This window comes from Neoarius graeffei, chromosome 10 (genome assembly GCF_027579695.1).
Source record: "Neoarius graeffei isolate fNeoGra1 chromosome 10, fNeoGra1.pri, whole genome shotgun sequence".
NCBI lineage: Eukaryota > Metazoa > Chordata > Actinopteri > Siluriformes > Ariidae > Neoarius > Neoarius graeffei.
In genome coordinates this window covers 58,267,280-58,291,455 of record NC_083578.1, presented here as the reverse complement: position 1 = coordinate 58,291,455, position 24,176 = coordinate 58,267,280, and the positions used below count along the sequence as shown (strand labels likewise).

The 24,176-nt window shown below is 41.7% G+C and overlaps 1 protein-coding gene across 1 annotated transcript in view; it reads right to left on the bottom strand.

Moving 5' to 3' along the window:
• The window catches only part of cacna1fb (calcium channel, voltage-dependent, L type, alpha 1F subunit), a 158,850-nt gene extending 151,406 nt beyond the window's left edge, over nucleotides 1-7,444 (bottom strand). The window contains exons 1-2 of the mRNA XM_060931944.1: nucleotides 7,423-7,444; nucleotides 873-1,182 (exon numbers count right to left, since the gene is read on the bottom strand). Coding sequence (XP_060787927.1) covers nucleotides 873-1,182; nucleotides 7,423-7,444 — 332 coding nt within the window. The remainder of the gene's footprint in view (nucleotides 1-872; nucleotides 1,183-7,422) is intronic.
• Between the last annotated feature and the right edge of the window lie 16,732 nt (nucleotides 7,445-24,176).

Sequence of the window (24,176 nt, the reverse complement as noted above, 5' to 3'; positions counted from 1 at the left end):
AGGAACTGCATGATGCAATCATGCCAGCATGGACCAGAATCTCAAAGGAATGTTTCCAATATCTTGTGGAACCCTTGCCAAGAAATATTGAGGCTGTTTAGTAGAGTGTTCATAATAAGTCAAGTCAAGTTTATTTGTACAGCGCTTTTAACAATAAACATTGTCGCAAAGCAACTTTACAGAATTTGAACGACTTAAAATATGAGCTAATTTTATCCCTAATCTATCCCCAATGAGCAAGCCTGTGGCGACGGTGGCAAGGAAAAACTCCCTCAGACGACATGAGGAAGAAACCTCGAGAGGAACCAGACTCAAAAGGGAACCCATCCTCATTTGGGCAACAACAGACAGCGTGACTATAACATTAACAATTTTAACATGAAGACAGTTTCGTTGATGTTATAAACTCTTCATTGATGGAAACTTGAGTGCAAAACTGTTCATGATAACTGCAGTCCTAAAGTTAGCAAGTCAACTGTAGTCCTCAGCCATAAAAGCATTACTGTAAGAGTCCAGAGCGTCCTCCAGGTGTAACCCTCAACTGTCCTCATGGGGCCGTCCTTGTGCACTTGCTGAATAAAAGTATTCAGCAAGTGCACATTTCTCACTTTTATAAATACATGCCATTCTTTTATCTTGACTTTAGTTACTGGGAAAAATCATAGTAATTAATTTTTTAAGGTAAATGAAAAATAAGTTCACAGTTTCAAGGCTAGACATGTAATTATCAAACCAGCCAATTTTCACATTTCAGGTGAAAATGACCCATCAAAAGCTCAGCACATTTCTTGTAAATATTGTGAACTGTAGATCAAGAAATTGTTGAAATGCAAAGCACTTTACATTTTTATTGTAGTAGTGCTGAAGGATACTTCCACTCAACTATTGACAGTGCAGCCCTGCGGATGGGGTTATTCAGCTTAAGGCAGAAGAGGGCTCTTGGTGCTCGCTGCACCTGGTTGGAGCCCTGCACCTGCTTCTTGCCATGCTGGCTCTTCTTCCTCTGTGTCCCTGTAGAGCTGGTGTTGGAGTTGAGTGTGTCTGTGCGATTTATCCTTGGCTTCCCACCGTCTTCCCAATCGTCCTCCTCATCCTGTCCTCTCTCATACTCCTCTCCTCCACCCTCTTCCTCCTCCTCCCCTTCTCCGCCACTTTCCTCCATCTTTTTGGAGTATCCATTACCTGAAGAGAGCACAGTGTGGAATGGAGAGGTTTAACTCTGACATGAGCTGCTGGTTAGTCCTCCATGAATCTCACAAATTTACAAATGACACATGATCATCCAATTAGCAGTAAATTAAATTAACTACCTGACAACATAAAGACAAGCTGGAATATTTCTGGTGCCTGTCATGTCAAAGTTCTCATGTAACTGGTTTCACCCCACAGATCAGAGTTGGCACATTCAGATTTGGCAAATTAAGCTTAAAAACATTGCATCAATGTTTATAATGGAAAAGTTAAACATATTCAGAGATGGGCTATGAAACTACTTAAGTTTAAATTTAGATTAAGATTTTCTGGGCCCCCTATTCAGATTAAGGAAATTACCTGTATGTAGTTCATGCTTCCAAGTTTTCTTGAGTAGAAGTTTTCGAAACATTTTTTCAATAGTGTCTCATGACTGACAAAGGAAATCCCTTTTTTGCTGTCAACTGTATCATGCAAGAGACCATTTTTAAATATGTTACAAATAAAAACATGGTGTAGTGGTTAGCGCTGTCGCCTCACAGCAAGAAGGTCCGGGTTCAAGCCCAGTGGCCGACGAGGGCCTTTCTGTGCGGAGTTTGCATGTTCTCCCCGTGTCCGCGTGGGTTTCCTCCGGGTGCTCCGGTTTCCCCCACAGTCCAAAGACATGCAGGTTAGGTTAACTGGTGACTCTAAATTGACCGTAGGTGTGAATGTGAGTGTGAATGGTTGTCTGTGTCTATGTGTCAGCCCTGTGATGACCTGGCGACTTGTCCAGGGTGTACCCCGCCTTTCGCCCGTAGTCAGCTGGGGATAAAGCGACTAGAGATAATGAGAATGAGAAAAAGCCTACTATGAGGACATATGAATGAGAATATGGTAAGCATTGAAATAAAAATATCATATATTGCAAGCACATTGCTGTATGAATTTGTAGTTATATGAATCACTACAGGAGGCACGGTGGTGTAGTGGTTAGCGCTGTCGCCTCACAGCAAGAAGGTCCGGGTTCGAGCCCCGTGGCCAGCGAGGGCCTTTCTGTGCGGAGTTTGCATGTTCTCCCCGTGTCCGCGTGGGTTTCCTCTGGGTGCTCCGGTTTCCCCCACAGTCCAAAGACATGCAGGTTAGGTTAACTGGTGACTCTAAAATTGACCGTGAATGTGAGTGTGAATGGTTGTCTGTGTCTATGTGTCAGCCCTGTGATGACCTGGCGACTTGTCCAGGGTGTACCCCGCCTTTCGCCCGTAGTCAGCTGGGATAGGCTCCAGCTTGCCTGCGACCCTGTAGAACAGGATAAAGTGACTAGAGATGATGAGATGAGATGAATCACTACACATTTGATTTAATTTAACAATATGGATTCCATTCTTATTATTTGGCATCTTATAAAATAGCACTTGATCAGGTATATCCTATTATTTAGTGTGTGTGTGTGTGTGTGTGTGTGTGTGTGTGTGTGTGTGTGTGTGTGTGAGAGAGAGAGATTTTGTCCTCAAATGACACTTTTCTCTGTATTTACAATGCATAAAACATCAGTTTCATTATATACCACCAGTGAGTGGTGTTGGAGTTAATGTTGCTCAAGCCAATATCTTTCAAGAAAAACAAGCTTAATATTAAGGTCAGGATTGCACGCAACAGACACATCTCTGTTTTACTCAAAATTCACCCTGCATACATAACTCTTGCACAATTGCTGAATAGCACTTTCAGTATTATTACTTTTTTTATACTAAATTTTAAACACTACCAACGTCTATTGTTTGAAATTATGTCACTCTTAATAATGTATTTCTTAGAGGATTTTTTTAAAATTTATTTCCTAAAAAAAACCCTGAAACTCAACTACTTTAAAACTCAATAACCAAAAAATATTTAAATAAATTTTAATAAATGTATTTAATAAAAGCACCAAAAAGTGCTGTTAACAGAACTAAATAGTGCTATATGCTAAGAATTGTTTCCAATCTACATTTTCATATAATGTCAGGTTTGGGTTCTGCATTTGGGCGATAGTTCAAGAATAAAAGGTTCCAGTATGTAAAGTCATACTTGTTTAATGTGCTTAATATTTAAATAGTTTGATTTATATAAATTTACACATTTTAATCTGTACTGTATTCATATCACAGTTTTTCCTACTTTTTTTACATAGCAACATCAGCAGCAAAAACCACTTCTTGTAAGGAGCCTGAAAGCAAAGCTTTGCTAATCAGTCACTGCCTGTGGTGAGGAGATGAGATTTCTACAATAGGTGAGCTGAGCCACACTGTGACAGATGTGACCTACTTCCATGCAAGGACAGCGTGAGTGTGAACGAAAAGGATTCTGGGACAGAGGTTTTCCAGCGTTCTAGTACCTGTGGACTCATTTGACTAGCTGCTGGCTAAACAACAGCCCAACTACCACATAATAGAAAAGAGAGAGAACTGTACTGATAACCAAGTATAACTTGCTTATTTCCACAAAGACTTAGTTTAATGACACACAAATCATATTAAGGAGAACTGACCTGGCAGGTAGGTGCGGGGAAAACTTTTTTTAGATAGACAATTGAGGTATTAAGGTATAATAACGATCTGCTTGAAAAAGGAACTGCTCAAACAGAACACATTAACTGAAGTTACGAACTGCTCAAAACTATTTGTGCTATTATTTGTGGAAGCAGACACTACTGAATGCAGGCTTAGCAGATTTTGTGAACTTAACAAATGCTAACCAGAAAATCAGATAACAGCATCATTTCTGCCCTAATGTAGTAGGTCATGAGTGTATTTGGGTCCTTTCTAAAAATCTTTAGTCACTGGAGTCTCTGTATCTCTGATACAAGAATAACAGCAGCCCAAAATCAGACGGGCCAGGTTAATGATGAGCACGATCATTGTCTAAAAGAAGAAGATGCAGAGGAAATATAGATTTTTGTTGTTGTTCACAATCTTGAAGACATCTGTCTCCAGAGTTTTGATAAGGACATTCTTACTCTCACGAAGATTGTGAAACACAAGAATCTTTCAATCTCACAAAAATCTTTTCAATCATCATTAAACTTTTAAAAATAATGTTAGGCATCAGTAGGTACCCATCTTCTTGTATGACTTTTAACAATAAGTTATTATTCAGTGTGCCCCTGTATAAACATTTATTATTAAATGTTACAAGTTTAAACTGTTGGTTATGAATATTTTCTATCGTCACTGATTCTACCTTCCTGGATTGATGTTAAGCTGAAGATCTGAGATAGGTTTCTATTCGGGTTCATTGTTTAAAAGGTCAGCAGTAATGTAGCTTTCATTGTACTTTCATTGTACTATGATTTTGTATTCTACAGATGAAGCTGCATTATAAAAATAACTACCTGTACCATGTAGAATAAGTACCATGTAGAATAAGCAATGCTAACTGAATTTATAGAAAATGATCCCAATAGTCACCAAATTCAGTAGGTACGCCCTGATGAAATCTTGAGATTTAGTCTCACTATCGGGAAATGCTGAACTGGTATCCGACCAAATTTTAAATAAATTTCTGATTCACTGCTATATTTTATGCTATGAATGCCTGTGATGCTGATGGACACAATAAAGATTCTGCATGTGAACACAACATGCCTCACAAACCCACAGAGAATCAGTTCTTTCACTAAGGGTGAGTTGGTATTGATTAAGCACTGGCTGGCACCCAGACATAGTATTGTGTCTAAAATGTGGAATAAAACAGGGGGGATTTGGTGCATTCAAAAATGAATTACCACTTTGGACAATCTTCAAAATTTGGTGAAAGTAAAATATTACTTTCATTTTCTATACCATTTACCTATTGCAAGTCGTGAGATGGGCTCGAGCTAATCCTAGCTGTTTATTTACTTTTCCTATTGACCGTAGCACAGTTATCTATTTCCTAATTTACTCACACAACATTTCCTAATCTCGTTTCCGGTTATATAATAATGAGTGTGGTGTGTCCAAACCTATTCAAGTGGATTTTCCAGGTGGGTTGGATTTTATATTGATAGATAATGCAGACTTTTTCATTCATTCATTCAACCATTCTTTCTCTATGCTGCTTGTCCATTTTGGGTCATGGGTGAACTCGAGCCAGTTTCAGCTCGCATTGGGTGAGAAGTGGAGTCCACCCTGGACAGGTCACCAGTCTATTGTGGGGATAACACAGAAAGACAGACAGGCATTCACACTCATTCAGACCTATGGGCAATATTCAAGTAGCCAGTTGATCTAATCTGCATGCTTTTGGACTGTGGGAGGAAACTGGAGCACCCAGAGGAAACCCACATAGGCACAGAGAGAACATGCAAACTCCACACAGAAAGGGCCCTGGTCGACCAGCAAGTTTGAACCCAGGACCTGCTTGCTGTGAAAATATAGTTACGTAAAAATATTTTAAAAAGAAAACAACTATAATGAATTACTGTGACTTAATGTGCATTTACATTACCAAAGCACTGACAAACTGTAAATCAAATCTAGGTTTATCTAAGATAGCACTCTTATTACCTCCACCAACTTTGTTGGAAGAGGTTATGTTTTCACCTCCATTTGTTTGACTTTTCCCAACGTAACTCAGAAAGTAGTGAACAGATTTTGATGAAATTGAGGAAATGTGGGCCATGGGCCAAGGAACAATTGATTAGATCTGGATGCAAATCCGGATATGTATTTAGATCAAGGATTATTATCTCATCTCATCTCATTATCTCTAGCCGCTTTATCCTTCTACAGGGTCGCAGGCAAGCTGGAGCCTATCCCAGCTGACTACGGGCAAAAGGCGGGGTACACCCTGGACAAGTCGCCAGGTCATCACAGGGCTGACACATAGACACAGACAACCATTCACACTCATTCACACCTACGGTCAATTTAGAGTCACCAGTTAACCTAACCTGCATGTCTTTGGACTGTGGGGGAAACCGGAGCACCCGGAGGAAACCCACGCGGACACGGGGAGAACATGCAAACTCCGCACAGAAAGGCTCTCGCCAGCCATGGGGCTTGAACCCGGACCTTCTTGCTGTGAGGCGACAGCGCTAACCATTACACCACCGTGCCGCCCTAGGATTATTATTTTTTTTTTTGTCTGTTCCCAACGTAACTCAAGAAGTAGTGAATGGATTTTGATGAAATTTTGGGGAAAGGTGAGCCATGGGCCAAGTAGCCATGGGCCAACTCCAGATATGTATGTGGATCCAGGATTTTTTTTTCTTCCTGTTCCCAATGTACCTCAGTGAGCAGATTTTAATAAAATTTGGAGTACATCTTGAGTATTATCCTAGGTTCAAGTGATTTGATTTTGATAATATGTGACTTGCTCGCTACCGAGTGTTCTTCTAGTTATCCATCCATTATCTGTAGCAGCTCATTCTGTTCTACAGGGTCGCAGGCAAGCTGGAGCCTATCCAGCTGTCACAGGGTTATCACAGGGTTGACACAGAGACAAACAACCATTCACACTCACATTCACACCTACGGTCAATTTAGAGCCACCAGTTAACCTAACCTGCATGTCTTTGGGGGAAACCGGAGCACCCGGAGGAAACCCACGTGGACACGGGGAGAACATGCAAACTCCGCACAGAAAGGCCCTCGCCGACCACGGGGCTCGAACCCAGAACCTTCTTGCTGTGAGGCGACAGTGCTAACTACTACACCACTGTGCCGCCGAGTGTCCTTCTAGTTATCCATCCATTATCTGTAGCAGATCATCCTGTTCTACAGGAGTCTATGGGTGAAAGGCGGGGTACACCCTGGACAAGTCGCCAGCCTAACCTGCATGTCTTTGGACTGTGGGGGAAACCGGACAGAACATGCAAACTCCGCACAGAAAGGCCCTCGTCGGCCACGGGGCTCGAACCCAGAACCTTCTTGCTGTGAGGCGACAGCGCTAACCACTACACCACCGTGCCGCCCACCTTCTAGTTATATATTCAATCCTTATTAGAGGATTAACACGTATGCATCTTTTGGAGTTTAAATGTGGCAGAGCAACATCTGGCCCAAGCAAAGCAGGAAATGGGTTCATCACATCCAGCACAGCTCGCAGCACATAACCTTCCTCTCTCATTCCCGTTTCTTTCTGCTTCTATAATTAGTCGAGTTTCTTTCAATTGTTCTCCCAAAAGGCGCAAAAATTGCCGAAATGGAGGGGAAACGAGTGTGATTTGAACCCCATGCCATATGGGTTAAAATCAGAAGAGGAGTGATGGAAATATTGTTTACTTACTTTTCCGGTTCTCCTCATTCATGTCGGCTTTGCTCCCTTTCAGCTCATCGGAACGCAGTGCATGCTGCTCGCCGTCAGTTCCCCCGCAGCCCCATTCTGCGTGTTCGAGGAAAGAAAAAACAAATCACCTTAAACTGCAACAAACCGAGTGGTGTTCCAGCGCCCTGACTTCACGCTCTGATGGCTTTTCGTCGCGCATTGACTGAAGGCGAATAAATTAACGCGCAATTCCCGGAGATTCAAAAGCGTCCTTTAACACAGGTGGCAGAAAAGCGCAAGTTTGGAGCTGGTGGGGAAGCAAAGCAAGCGGCGCTGTTTGACAGAACAGGCTGCGCTCTAACCCGTCATTCTCTGCTGATCCCCGCATCTAAGCCTCCAGCTCGGGATTAAAGCAAAACAGGTGGTTTAGAGAGCAAACCGCGCACAAGAAACTTATTAAAGGTTGGCAGGGATTGTGGGCAGATGAGTATATGGAGCATCGACAGCAGGGTTGCCAGATTGGATTCACTCTCCAGCTGTAAAACCCTCCCAGTTCACTATAAAAGAAGAAGCCTATAGCTGTGTTCACATATATACCGGTACGATAGTGGTATAACTGTATCGACAAAGTATACCGGTACAGTTTAGTGCATCTGTCCACACTAGCGAGAAATGTTTGCGGTTTTCTTTCACGGTAGTTGAAATACGCGTGCGCAAAATGTTTCCGTGGTTACCGAGTAACTTCCTTCTGAGAATATGGCGGATGAAACAACGTGTTTGTGCTTTTTGTTGTCAGTGTACAGTCTGTATTTCTGGTGGTCATTTATTCAGTCGAATCGTATAAAACGCGCGAGGCAGTTGAGAAAGAAACAAAGAAAACGAATCTCCGTTCTTCACTATTTTATTCAGCGAAGACATCGATTGAGGTGTGTGACTTTGCGCATGCGCATTATATTTGTATCGATACAGAGCCGCTTCATCTGTCCACACTACGCGAAGCGCTACAGTACCAATACTGTACCGGTACGAAACCCATACATTTGTGGGTTTCGTACCGATACAGTTATACCGCTACAGTACCGGTATAGTTGCTAGTGTGGACAAGTGTTGCGGTACGAAAGTAGTATCGTATCGGTACAAAATCCCTAGTGTGGACAGAGTATTTGTTTGTCACAAGCACAGTGAAACACCTCCTCTGCATTTAACCCATCTGAAGCAGTGAACACATGCATGCACACATATTCCCAGAGCAATGGACAGCTATCCTACAGCACCCAGGAGCAGTTAGGGGTTAGGTGTCTTGCTCAAGGGCATGTCAGAGGGGAAGGTGCTGTTCAACCTGGGAATCGAACCTGTGACCCTTTGGGCCCAAGGCTGCTTCTCTAACCCAGTGATTCCCAACCACTGTGCCGTGGCACATTAGTGTGCCGTGAGAGATCATCAGGTGTACCATGGGACATTATCCAATTTCACTTAATTGTTCCGAAAATTATTTATTTACTGCAAATAATTTGTCTTCATTCGTCTATGCCAGCGACGTATAGTGACCGGCAGAACAATTAAATACTCTTCCAATAGATGGCAGCAGGTAGCTAATTAACCTGTGTATCTACCTGTTGCCATTCAAACAATAGAATTAGTAATGCTTCGGGTGTGACAGTGGTGATAGCAATAGATAAATATTTGAAAAGAAAAAGTACACAATCCAAACTGGGCCCTGGAGAAAATTCTGACCCAGATGAAGGCCCTAGTATGAGTAGAGGTCAGAAGAAAGCAAAAAAGGTGATATTCCACAACCTATCTATGCAACAGGGCGATTTCTCAGAGACAACAAGGGAAGCCGAGCTTCCCCTAAAATTCTCTCCCCAAACTGCGGCATCTACGACGTTGAATTCTCATTAAAACAATAACTTGCATAACATAATATATGCCCAAGATTGTATTTACATTCATAACTATCCTGTAACTTATTTGAGCGATGTCTGACGAACTTGCAGTTCGCTATGAGAATCACCTTTGCTGCCAGGCTGTAACCAGCGTTGCCAGATACTGCTGACATTTTCCAGCCAAAATATGTTCAAAACCCGCCAAAATGCACTTAAAACCGCCCAATCTGGCAACACTGGCTGTAACCTTTCTTATTTCAATGGGCTCTATGGCTGGCAGCTGGGTATCCGTTGCAGTCTATGAGAGGGCTCTGAACAGCCAATTTCGGCTAGTTGTTATTGGTTAAAATCGACAAAATCGTCACTTCCAGGGAAGCCGGGCTTCTCTGGGACTAAACGAGACAGTGGGAGAGACAAGAAGCTGGGCTGATGAAGGATTATTGGAGGTAGTGTTTGAAAGACATGAGGAGGGTGGGCTCTGTACTTCGGCATCAGCGAGGAACATGGAAGTATGATCAGTCAGTCCCCAGCGGATGTCGAGAAAGTGTAGTCGTGTGCCAAAGTGCTGTCCGACTTTCTTTTCATATAAACGTTTCTTCTCATTGATGTCTTTGTACATTACTCTGTAAATAAATGTAAATATTACTCGTTGTGCTCCGTTAACTTTCATCCATTCTATCAGTTTGATCATTCGCGAATTCACTCGTTTATTTCATTTGTAGTTCAATCTGGTTGTAGGCTAGCTTGAGCCTTATTGGGATCTGCAGTGCTAGCTGCTAACAGAAATTGGTGAAGTCTCTGGAAAGCACAACCAGCTAGTATGACAGGGTCACAGACCATTTTCTGGAAAAGGAGCGGAGGGCAGAATTTGTGTATAAATAGTGTGCATCATATAATGTTCATGAATCTGAAGTGTGTATATTGTTCAGTAATGTTAAGAGAATGGTGGGCTCTGTGTTATAGGTTATACCTGGGTATAATATTCAAGGTTCTGTGTGTTGCATAGCCTACCTGGTTATGAATTTCCAGACTGTGTTGCAGAAGATGTTCAAGGATGTGTTGCACAGCTGGGTGTTGTGTTAAAGACTCTGTGTTGCATATCAGGGTATGATGTTCAAGGCTCTTCGTTGAATAGCCAGTGATTTTTGGATGTTTGATATTTTTGATTAAGGATATGAAGCACTAGCCTGGCAAGCCAGACTATAACATGAAATGTACAAGCAAAAATACTTTCTGCCACTGGGTAGGGTTGTCTAGTTCACTATGTTAATGGGGCACACCTTTCTATGCTTTGATATCCGGCCTACAGGTTTTACGATGAATGCGTAAAATGGGCTTCCCCTGTTTTAAAAACCAGCAGCCGCCACTGCTATGCGAGCTGGGCTTTTCAAGCATGACTGCTATAAAAATTAAAAAAGGAGAGTGACTCAGAGCTGTTGAAGATCTTCGTGTGTGTCTTTCTTCAATTCCTACGAGTATATCAGCTTTGTGTTCAACTAAACAGGCCCGGGTTTCCCACTAAGGAAATTGTGAGTAAATTGAGACTAGATTATCATTATATTTCATTTTATATATATATATACACACACACACACACACACACACACACACACACACACATTTTTGTGATATTTTTGTTTGGTGGTGTGCTGTGGGATTTTTAAAATGTAAAATATGTTCCGTGGCTCAAGAAAGGTTGGGAAACACTGCTCTAACCTATAGGCCATGGCTGCCCCCAAGAAGGCACCTAAAATATAGCTCACTAGTGCTCTGTCTTGGGTGGTGTAATGGTTAGCACTGTCACCTCACAGCAAGAAGGTCCTGGGTTTGAGCCCAGCAGCTGGCGAGGGCCTTTCTGTGTGGAGTTTGCGTGTTCTCCCCGTGTCTGTGTGGGTTTCCTACGGTTTCCCCTACAGTCCAAAGACATGCAGGTTAGGCTAATTGGTGGCTCTAAATTGACCGTAGGTGTGAATGTGAGTGTGAATGGTTGTTTGTCTCTGTGTCAGCCCTGTGATAACCTGGCGACTTGTCCAGGGTGTACCCCACCTCTCGCCCATAGCTCCAGCTTGCCTGCAACCCTATAGAACAGGATAAGTGGCTACAGATAATGGATAGTGCTCTGTCTCAAACAGTAGCTAAACATCTAACTAACACTTTACATTACAAACATTTAGCAGACACTCTTATCCAGAGCGATGTACAACAGAACCCTGACATACCCACAGTCAGCAGTTGGGGGTTAGGTGCCTTGCTCACGGGCACTTCAGCCATTTTTGCTAGTCCAGGGAATCAAACCAGTGACCTTTTGGTCCCAAAGCTGCTTCTCTAACCTTTAGGCTATAACTTCCCCCTTTAAAGATGCTTTAAGAAAGATAGTCATTGTTTTTTTTTTAATAAATTGTCTAAACTCTAGATTTCAGAATCAGTTCTAACCAGATTTATAGTCTAAAGTCTGGTTGATTAATTTTGAGTATATTATGAGTAAGATACAGTAAAGCACTAAGATCTTACATAGCATAAAATAACATTGTACAATACACTTCGTTAAAGCAGGCTACAACTGAGCTGAAGGGTCTTGCTCAAGGACCCAGCTTGGGTAGATTGGTAGTGCTGGGATTTGAACACACAACCTTCTGATCTGTGATACAAAGTCCTAACCACTAAGCCACCACATCTAGTATTACAATAATCATCATCACTAAAAGATTGCATTGAATCACTGCAAGTTATGCGGGGATCATAGCACACAAATTCAGCCTAATTTTGCTGTGGCCGACAAATTTTCATTGGCAAGCCCAAATATAAATGTCGGGAACGAAGAACAGGCCTTGTAGTGTGATATAACCAAAGAACAATGATGTGGCATCTGGAACTCCCCAGGATACCCCGACGAAAAGTCTAGCATGTCCAAATTTTTGTTTTTTCTCACCTAGTTTGACAACTCGTGCAGCTTGTTCCTTGACATCCCTTCTTTAGCCATGATTAACCATTTTTTGAACCTCCTTCCCAACACACAAGGACATGAATGATACACGCAAGGACATGAATGATATTTGGTCTGGGTCAAACTTGTAGTGCTGCTGGACTCCCAACCAATACAAAGCAAGAATTTATGGCACTATGTTTTCCTAATCTGACATGGTAACCACCATGAAAGACAAAAATATTGTGTAGTCTGATCCTGGCTTTAGTTGGACTAGTTGTAGTGGTGCAATGGTTCTGGCTCTCAGAAGACTGTGTATTCAAATCCCAGCATCACTCCACTGTATCCTACATCAGCCAAATGAGCTGGACTATTTGTAGAGTCAGTCTAAGGCCAAGTTTACATTAGACCGTATCTGTCTCGTTTTCTTCGCGGATGCACTGTCCGTTTACATTAAAACGCCTGGAAACGCCGGGAAACGGGAATCCGCCAGGGTCCACGTATTCAATCTAGATTGTGTCTGGTCCGGTGCTGTGTAAACATTGAGAATACGCGGATACGCTGTGCTGAGCTCTAGCTGGCGTTGTCATTGGACAACGTCACTGTGACATCCACCTTCCTGATTCTCTGGCGTTGGTCATGTGACGTGACTGCTGAAAAACGGCGCGGACTTCCGCCTTGTATCACCTTTCATTAAAGAGTATAAAAGTATGAAAATACTGCAAATACTGATGCAAATACTGCCCATTGTGTAGTTATGATTGTCTTTAGGCTTGCCATCCTTCCACTTGCAAGTGGTAAGTGATATGCACTAGGATCACACACACAGCGGCTCAGTCCCGAATCACTGCTCGTGCGCTATACTCGCATGCTCTGTGAGCTGCGCAGGGCCGGAGTGTGCACCCTCCAGAGGGCACTCGCTGTTCAGGGCGGAGTGATTTGGAGCGCAGGATGCCTGCGGAGCCGAGCGTATCCATGTATTGGTGTTGCTGTGTGCACGCGAATCGTGTATTGGTGTTGCTGTGTGCACACTAATCGTTTTAAAAACGTTAATCTGATGATCCGCTGATACGGTCTAATGTAAACCCCACCTTAGTAACAATGGATGGAAAGCAGGAGGATTCACCCTGGATGGGATGCCAGACCATCACAGGGCACCAAGCACACATTCACACAATGATTAGGGGTGGGTTTCCCAAAAGCATCGCAGCACAAAGGTCATTGTTAAATGGTAGAGCGAGCAGCACAATGAACGATCTCTCTCCTAGTTAAGATTCTCTTAGCATTAAGAGGCTTTTGGGAAACCCAGCCCAGATCTATATGCCTTTTAGTGAAGGCAATCCAGGTATCTGCATGTGACAGTAAGAGAAAATGAGAGAACCTGGAGAAAACATACACGAACATGGGGGAAAGCGTGCAAAACCATGCACAGAGAGTAACCCAAGCTCAAGTTTGAGCCTAGGCCCCTGGGAAAATACTTCTTTGAAATTGTGGAAAGGGGAAATTGTGCTACTACTATAGAATCCCCAAAATGTCAAAAGGTATTAATATGTTAAATATAACTGAATACAAAAAAAAAAACAACTTTAATACAAAAATTGCTTACAGAGGTTTTTTTAAATAATTAAAAATACTTATCTTTCCATAAAATCCCACTCAATAAAATTATTTTATATCACTGCTCTATTAATCATTTACTTACTTAGTTACTTTTCCTATCGACTGCAGCACAGTTAATTATTTCCTAATTTACTCACACAACAGTTCACTAATCTCCTTGCTGGTTATATAATAACGAAGGTCGTGTGTTCAGTCCTATTCAAGTGTGAATATTTCTCCAGGATGGTTGGATTTGATAGTTAATGCAGGCTAGAGCAATCAAAAGTATCAATGTGGACCATGTTATCTCTGCCCAGTGACCTGCTGCTGAAGAATCTGAACATTAACTGTATTTAGATTAATCAGGGCAAATGTTATTTAAGACATCAACTCAAATATATTCAGCAATGTCTTCAAATTATTATGAAAAAAAATTAAAAAGACTTTTTGTTTAAAAATACTCCCTTTGAAATAAACTGATATTTCCTCATAATAGTTTTGCATTTTCTTTCAGGTTTTAAAGATGGAATAGTAACATGTACTTGCCTTTCATGCTTTTATGTCTTGTACAATCGTGCTGAGACAACATGAGACCCCTAGGCAGTGACCTCCCGCTACTAAAGGGCAGAGGCTGGTAATGGGGCACTTTACAGATGAAAACATTGCTTTTTGGGCAGCATGTACGTCAGATCAATAGGTTCACATGTTGCAGGGATAGAACTTACAATTTCACCACCACAGAACTGTGAAGCCACAAAACTGGGACAACCCTGGACCCGCTCCATGCTTTTTTTATGTATTTAATTTTTTTATATTTCCACTGCCCAAAATAGAAGTGCTTCTTAAGGTTTGTCATTCAATTGCAGACATTTCACATCAACATGTTGCCTTTTGGCCTCTCCCGAGCACCATAGGCTTTTTCAAGTTTGACCCCAGAGTCCTCTTGTGGTCACAACTTGGCTAGCAAGACTTTGGTTATTACCGCTGCTTCATCAGTTGTTGGAACACTCTGGTGGCCTCCTCCCTGTGCAGATGACTTGTATCTGAGAGTCTGGATCCTCAGTTATCTATTAGCAGGAAACACCTCTAAACACAAGCACCACCAGCACATGGACCTTGTATAGTATTAAGTGGAAGTTAATCTGGTGAATAGAGGTTTGTGAATATCATCTCATCAACTGGACCTGCTGCATTGCCCAAGTCCTAGGATAAAGTTTTTGCAGAATGATTTCTGTATGACAGCATTTATTTATTGTAAATGTTCAAATATTGCAGCATACTACACTATCTGACTTTGGTGATGGATCTGATCACATATATGCAAAGGGTGGAATCCACTGAAGTGAGGTTTATAAACCTGCACTTATACACAAGTACCTAGCGTTTCCATCTGACCTGTCACTGGCATGTGGGAAATTTGGATAATGTGTCACTGTAATCCCTTCTTAACCCTGGGCAGATTTTCTGTTGATGTCAGTGTCTATTCAAGCATCAACTGATTATGAAGCCATCCTTTCAACATTTAATGTAACAGGATTTGAGCAGGCTTACAATTCAGTACAGTTTGCTCATCTTGCTGCTCTAATATAAGTGACTAATCAGTTATCTCTAGGTTTAGTAGACGTTTATGTGGAGAGATCACCAAGATTCTCTAATTGCTATAAAAGCAAGCAATATTACATAAACTTGATACACTTGTTTGTTAAATATTCCAGTACTTATATGAAAAGAAACCTAGTCACAATTTACAAAAAAAAAAAAAATTATAATAAGTCCTGAAAATAGTTCTTATTGTTCGCTGTCAATCAGAAAGGTTATAGATTATGCATAACCTGTGGTTCTTATGAATATACAAATAGCCATTATATGCATCAAATCATTTTATGATCATATGTGTCAGCTAATTAACATTGGTTTCATCATGGTTATATTATATAGAGGCTTTGATTTCAGCCAGTTTGAGTTTCAGTACCAGGACTGCCAGAGAACATTTAACGAGCCATTGAGCATTTTGCCTTTAGCTATGAACTGCAATTGTATCGTGTCCTAATTATACATCAGCAATGATGATTATTTTAAGGGCAATTTTTATTTCCAGTTTTCATCTTTTATGATTTCTTAAAAAAAAAACCTGAAACAATCATTAAAAACAGTTGATGGATAAAAACACTGATTTATGGTAACAGACTGGTGAATATATACTGCCCTCTAGTCGCATATTATGCCATTATTTCTTCGTTTATATATTGCTCGTCAGAAAGGTGGGTGTGTCTACTGAATGGAAATAAGGAATTCGGAGGATTTGAGATTTCTTTTAGAGTGATATAGAGCCAGTTAACCTCCTATCGTATTAGATCTTAATAGAGTCATCGACACATTCATATCATAAATTGATCTCTTTTGTCTCTGAATAATATCTCACCCTCACTCTCTTCTCTGATAGTATACAGTGTCAAGGGTTGTTGTTGTTTTTAAATATGGGTGACAGGTGGCAACTTAATGGTTTCAGATAAAATGTGAAAATCACAAATGTTCCACATTATGAGCGATTTGCAGATGTTGTTAATAATAATAATAATAATAATAATAATAATAATAATAATAATAATTTTAAAAATAATTTATTTCAAACTTCAAAAGCAGAATGCAAGTGTAACAAAGGCGCGACTCAGACTTGTGTACATAGGTACATTAATAATCTAAAATTTGGCTGGATATAAATACAATAAAGCTATATAAAAATACGAAAATGTGTTAAGAAAAAAAAAAAAAAAATATATATATATATATATATATATATATATATATATATATATATATATATATGCAGCAAATTCCCCAGTGTTGAATTAACACTTTCAGAGTTCATTTGTGTCCAACTAGACACATATAAACACAGTATGGTGTTAAATCAACACTCTGGGTGTTAATTCAACACTGGGGATTTTGCTGTGTACAGTGCTCAGAGTAAATGAGTGCACCCCCTTTGAAAAGTAACATTTTAAACAATATCTCAATGAACACAAACAATTTCCAAAATGTTGAAAAGACAAAGTTTAATATAACATCTATAACTTATAACGTGAAAGTAAGGGTAATAATATAACTTAGATTACACATTTTTCAGTTTTACTCAAATTAGGGTGGTGCAAAAATGAGTACACCCCACAACAAAAACTACTACATCTAGTGCTTTGTATGGCCTCCATGATTTTTAACACCAAGTCTTCTAAGCATGGAATGAACAAGTTGGCGACATTTTGCAACATCAATCTTTTTCCATTCTTCAACAATGACCTCTTTTAGTGACTGGATGCTGGATGGAGAGTGATGCTCAACTTGTCTCTTCAGAATTCCCCAAAGAAAATAATCATTGTTGAAGAATGGACAACTTGTTCATTCCATGCCTAGAAGACTTGGTGCGGTCATTAAAAATCATGGAGGCCATACAAAGTACTAGATGTAGTAGTTTTTGTTGTGGGGTGTACTCATTTTTGCACCACCCTAATTTGAGTAAGACTAAAAAAATGTGTAATCTAAGTTATATTATTAACCTTACTTTCCCGTTATAAGTTAAACAGACGTTATATTAAACTTTGTCTTGTCAACATTTTGGAAATTGTTTGTGTTCATTGAGATATTGTTTAAAATGTTACTTTTCAAAGGGGGTGTGGCACTTGCAAGGCGTTCAACTAAATTATTATTATTAGTAGTAGTAGTATTAATAAAACATTAGCCATTTTAGTAAATAAATATTAAACAGCTTATTCCATCTTTATTAAATATATTTATTTGAAAAAATAAATTATTTGAATTAAAAAAAATAATTAATAAGACTTTCGTCCCCAGAGGTCCATCGTGTTTTGATGATCAGCCTGCCCAAAAATGACGTAACGCGCGCGCGGTGGTGTTTCCGGGTAGCACGCCTCTTCTTAGCCACGGTATCCAGGATACTTCTGTTTCCATGGCAAGGCAACAGCGTACGTAGAGAACGCTCTCGGTCATAAGCGCTACACGTCCATACTTCCTCCCCAAAACTATCCACCGCATCCTTCTGCAGTGTCCCAGCGCTTTCCCGAACCCGTTAAACGTCCGTTGGTTTGAACCGGAAGCGGGGGCGATGCCGCGCGTGTAGCTGTCGGGGCGCTACGTCATGGAAGAGCGTAAACAGCGAGCGCATTTGCTGATGTCAGCACTGAGCTCCAGGGGCAGCAGAGCATTGCAGCAGAGAGAACAGGCTACCATGGCTACCTGTCACCATGGCTACGTCCCAAAACCGCATACCGCACTTAATAGTACAGTAACATAAAGATTAATGTTATTTAGAGCTTCTCACTAAGAATAATATATAGAGACTACCGTCGGTGTTTGGACCGAGAGCTGTAGTGGCTCAATATCAAATCTTACTTTACTATCATGCTTCATATTTAGGATCTCATCTCATCTCATTATCTCTAGCCGCTTTATCCTTCTACAGGGTCGCAGGCAAGCTGGAGCCTATCCCAGCTGACTACGGGCGAAAGGCGGGGTACACCCTGGACAAGTCGCCAGGTCATCACAGGGCTGACACATAGACACAGACAACCATTCACACTCACATTCACACCTACGGTCAATTTAGAGTCACCGGTTAACCTAACCTGCATGTCTTTGGACTGTGGGGGAAACCGGAGCACCCGGAGGAAACCCACGCGGACACGGGGAGAACATGCAAACTCCACACAGAAAGGCCCTCGCCGGCCCCGGGGCTCGAACCCGGACCTTCTTGCTGTGAGGCGACAGCGCTAACCACTACACCACCGTGCCGCCCATATTTAGGATAGTTATATATAATAAAGATTGAATATTATTAATTTGAGTCTAATTAAGTGGCACATGTTTATTATGACTGTTTGGTTATTTGAACCAATTTGTGTGTGTGTGTATATATATATATATGTGTATATATGAGTGTTTAGTCTACGTCTAGTTCATATCTAGAGTGTTTATACTGTTTATATTGTCTGTTTGAGTGTTTAGTCTGTGTGTAGTTCTTATCTAGTGTTTACACTGTTTATATTGTCTGAGTGTTTAGTCTATGTCTTGTTTTATCTAGTGTTTATACTGTTTATATTTTGTCTGAGTGTTTAGTCTACGTCTAGTTCCTATCTAGAGTGCTTATACTGTTTATATTGTTGTTTGTTTGAATTGTTCTATTTTTATTTATTGCATTGCCTGTTTGCACCGTGGGTCAGAGAGGACTGAAATTTCATCTGTGCTGCATGTATAGCATATTTGACAATAAAGTTGACTTGACTTGTAGCCTTTAACATATTCTGAACACAATCCATTTGAAGAAATTCGCCTGAATAGTGCTCAGTTTGTAACGCAAGTGCACTGATTTAACGAACAAAAGTGAATCCGAGACAAATCAACACATTTTGCAATCAAGACCGGCGACAGTTCATGACAGACTGTCCACAATGCAACACTGCTGTGTGACTGAAGTATTTAGGTGAACAGGCGCAAAGGCAGCTCCTCGTCCAATCGCTTCCGCCGGTGGGCGGTCCGAATCACACTGGTTCACACGGCGGTCCCTCCCCATCCGGGCTCTGCTCGCTTCTCGATCCCATCACCGCTTCCTTACCGTCGAACCCGGGACACGCAGAGCTGCTCTGACCGCGGTGGCGTTTTAGCCGGGGAGCTCCAAAGGCATGGCCACTGCGCTGTAGCCTCATGCTGCACTGCTGGTCTTCTTCTCTCACAAGCGCCTCCATCCTCATCCTCAGCAGCAGTGCGGTGCTATGGATCCGTAAGCGAAGCCGCGTCCCTCATATACATCCACAGCTACAGCAGGATCCGCAGCAGCCTCCAGCCTTTTCCAGTCTATTGATAGAGCTTTTAATAATAATAATAATAATAATAATAATAATAACGAGATTCGAGCCGCAAGGCGACGCGTCGACGTGGAGAGCTGGAATTATGAAGGTATGTTGTTCTTGTTGTCATGGAGCGTCGCATTTATTATCGCACTTGCTGCCTGCTTTTTCGTTTCCACCCCTTTTGCGCGACACGTCCTGCCCACTACTGCTACCGTACAACTTCCATTATGCGAAACGTTCCACTGGCGTGAGCGTGTCTTGCCTTGTTTTCTCACAGTGTCTCGCTTTCATTTCAGTGTGGTCCGCGGTTTAAAAGCGTTCTGCACTCGCGGTTTATGTCAGATATGGTGTTTGTTTTGTGTTAAGCGTCTAAACACACAAGCCGGTCTGATGCTCAGGTCTGAGGCAACAATGTCGCCGTGGGGTTTCATGAACGAGCAACAGGAGTGGATGCTGGAGCTTCAAATGATGGAGCAGTGACTTAGAATTTTCTCCAGACCTGTCCTTCCAGTTCCCAAAGTGTGTGTGCATGGGTGCAGATCCCGGGGGGACATCTCATCTCATCTCATTATCTGTAGCCGCTTTATCCTTCTACAGGGTCGCTGGCAAGCTGGAGCCTATCCCAGCTGACTACGGGTGAAAGGCGGGGTACACCCTGGACAAGTCGCCAGGTCATCACAGGGCTGACACATAGACACAGACAACCATTCACACTCACATTCACACCTACGGTCAATTTAGAGTCACCAGTTAACCTAACCTGCATGTCTTTGGACTGTGGGGGAAACCGGAGCACCCGGAGGAAACCCACGCGGACACGGGGAGAACATGCAAACTCCGCACAGAAAGGCCCTCGCCGGCCCCAGGGCTCGAACCCGGACCTTCTTACTGTGAGGCGACAGCTCTAACCACTACACCACCGTGCCACCCCGGGGAGGACATGACCCCACCAATTTCTGAAAAGGGTTGTTTTACAATCAGGGTACGCAAGCTAAAAATCACATTTAACACTTATTATCTTCAATATCAAAAGGCTTGACAAAGTAAACTTGGTTGTTTATTGTAGCCCTGTGAGAGCTCTATTTACCATGCAAAAAAAAAAAAAATTGGTGATAACGTTATTTTGGTGAATGTATGGCAATATAGGTCATATTTAGCAAAATTACTCGTGTCATTTAGAAAAAGTGCTTTTTTTTTTTTGACCACAGGTAGCTCCAAAAGGGATGCACTTCAATCATTCTTTATACCATAAAACACATATTTGGTTCCATATCATTTAGGGTGCATCAGTTGCCCCCTAAAAATGAAAAGTTCCTCCGATCATGATGCATTTTTGTTTTTATGTTCCTTTTGGTAAGAAAACACACTGGGTGAGATATTTTGACAAAATTCAAAAGTTTAATGGTGGCACCAGGAGCTCAAAGTTATGGAAAAAGCTGCCATTTTATGACTTTTATGACAATTTCGGTCACTTTTCATGAAACATTATGGCACCTTATAGAGTATACCAAATATCTTAGATACACAGTTTTAGTACATATTCTAAATATATTATCAAGCACAGTTTGAGTTTTAGCTGTTCATTGAATCATTGTTCAACTACTTTTAAACAATACAAATGTATTATGAATCACATTTAATGCTTCTCAATCCCTTGCAAAGGTTCTTAACATGATCTCTGGCTCACAAGAAATCAATAAATGGAGTCCAACATTGTGATTCAAACCTTATGCGAAAACATAAAATAAGCGTTTTTTTGGCAAAAAATGAACCTCATGGTGCCACCATTAGACTTTTGAATATGGTCAAAAAATTTTACAGGATGTCTTTATTGGTGAAAAGGAACACCCAAACAAAAATGCATCAGATTTTATGAAAGTGAGGGCAACTGATGCACCCTAATATCATCAGAAACATAGTTAAGTTTTAATGTTGAATGCCAGTAAGTTTTCAGACTATTTTGATCAAATTAGTATGCAATTGTGTCAAAAAAAAGTCCTCTCCGAGACAGCTAATTTTTCAGTATAAAATAACATATCTAAAATGATTATTTTCATCCTAAAATGTGGTCAAGATATTGGGACATAAATATTAGAGACAACTAGCACAAAGCTTACAGCCTTATATTTAAAAGCACTATGGAAGTAGTGGATTCTGAATTGTCAAAAAAAAAAATGTCCTCTCCGAGAATCACTTCATTTGTTTCTCCCAGCCCTGCTTAAAGCTACACTTAATCTTCTTTATCTTATAGCAGATTACACAAAACTACCAGACACACATGTCAAAAAATTACCTGAAATCTGTTCTTTAACTTGTCCTTCACTTAAACACTGGTACAAGAACCAGTTTGAATCAATTTGAATTTTGGACCCCTGTGACACAAACTTTGTACCCTGATTGTAAAACAACCCAAAAACATGAATTGTCCCCCCCCCAATAAAAATCCCCTAAATTATTCAAAATTGTGCAAACAAATGTATTTTCAGACAAATGATTCCCTGTGCAGTACTTTTTGAATGATGTGGCGAGCCTCTACGAAGTTGTAATTTATGGTTGCATGGTATGAGTTGCATACAGGCAAAAAAAAAAAATCACTTTTGTGTCCCCCCCCCCCCCCCCCCCCCCATCCTGACATTGGATCTGCACCCCTGTGTGTGTGTGTGTGTGAGAGAGAGAGATTTCACTGTGCAAATTTTTTCTATATTGCCACATCTACTATGCCTTTTTAATTGACTAGGCAAAGCGAATTAAGTGCATAATTAATTAACTGCATATTTATTATCAGGGCGGCACGGTGTTGTAGTGGTTAGCGCTGTCGCCTCACAGCAAGAAGGTCTGGATTCGAGCCCCGTGGTCGGCGAGGGCCTTTCTGTGTGGAGTTTGCATGTTCTCCCCGTGTCCGCGTGGGTTTCCTCCGGGTGCTCCGGTTTCCCCCACAGTCCAAAGACATGCAGGTTAGGTTAACTGGTGACTCTAAATTGACCGTAGGTGTGAATGTGAGTGTGAATGGTTGTCTGTGTCTATGTGTCAGCCCTGTGATGACCTGGCGACTTGTCCAGGGTGTACCCCGCCTTTCGCCCGTAGTCAGCTGGGATAGGCTCCAGCTTGCCTGCGACCCTGTAGAACAGGATAAAGCGGCTAGAGACGATGAGATGAGATTTATTATCAGATGTAGGCCTCCATGTACACCGATTCCTGGACTCTGCTCACGGCGTAAATAATCCTAACTGCACTGTTAGAAATAGGGGTACAGTTGGAGTCCATTTCTGTACCCCATGATACAGTCTACACTAATGTACCCCTTACGGCTTATTATTTGACCTCAAGGTAACGGTGTGTACCTTTTTTGGCCCTTAAAAGGTACATGTATGTTCCTAAAACGTACAAATAAATCCCTTAGAGGGCGGCACGGTGGTGTCGCCTCACAGCAAGAGGGTCCTGGGTTCGAGCCCAGTGGCTGACGAGGGCCTTTCTGTGCGGAGTTTGCATGCTGTTCCCATGTCCGTGTGGGTTTCCTCCGGGTGCTCTGGTTTCCCCCACAGTCCAAAGGTGTGAATGGTTGTCTGTGTCAGCCCTGTGATGACCTGGCGACTTGTCCAGGGTGTACCCCACCTCTCGCCCATAGTCAGCTGGGATAGGCTCCAGCTTGCCTGCGACCCTGTAGGACAGGATAAGCGGCTACAGATAATGGATGGATGGAAATACCTTAAGCCTAGGTCACAACCGGACGTACGATTTTTTTGGCCGTGCGATTTTTGGCGTTTCCCAAATCGCTGCGTTTTTTTTGTTCATGGAGAAAGACGCACGTTGGCCGTAAGTTTGTCTTGCAACCTGAAAAAAAACGTAAGCGCCCGTAGAGTTTGTTTGACATGACAAAGAACCTCTGCGGCCGGTCTGCGGTTCGAAAATCAGCACGTCACACGCGCGCCCTCCGTGCGTTTCTTGTTTTTTTTGCACGTAGGCCGGCCGCAGGAGCACGTACGGCCAGTTGTGACTGAGGCTTTAGAGGGTACCGGTTCAGTGACAAGCCAATGTACAGCTAAACGTACAATAATATACTTTATTTTCCCAGAGTGTGTAGTCATTGACTAGCTCCAGGCATTAAACTCTCTGTTCAAGATAATATCCCACACTGTTCTCACTCGTATGTTCATGCTGTGACTTGGAAGAGTAAGTATTATGGCTGGATCGTTTCCAGCAATAAGTATCAATAATTCACCCAGTACTGGCCTGGAACAATGGATTTGACCTGCCGTAGTTTTCTGATTCGATCCTTTGACAGGTCATGCATGCGCCACAATATACGCCACAGGTTGGCTTACAGTATGCTGCCAGAACACTTGTCACATGTTTTGCATAACTCAGCAATAGGGTTGGTTTGGTTATTTTGAAGACGTGTGTATGGGTTGTAGGTGTGTGTCGACAGTTTTGAGGAGTATTGCATGGGATCAGTGCAGCCCAGGTAAATCTTCATGGTGAATACAGGGCATGTGGGGAGATGAGTGT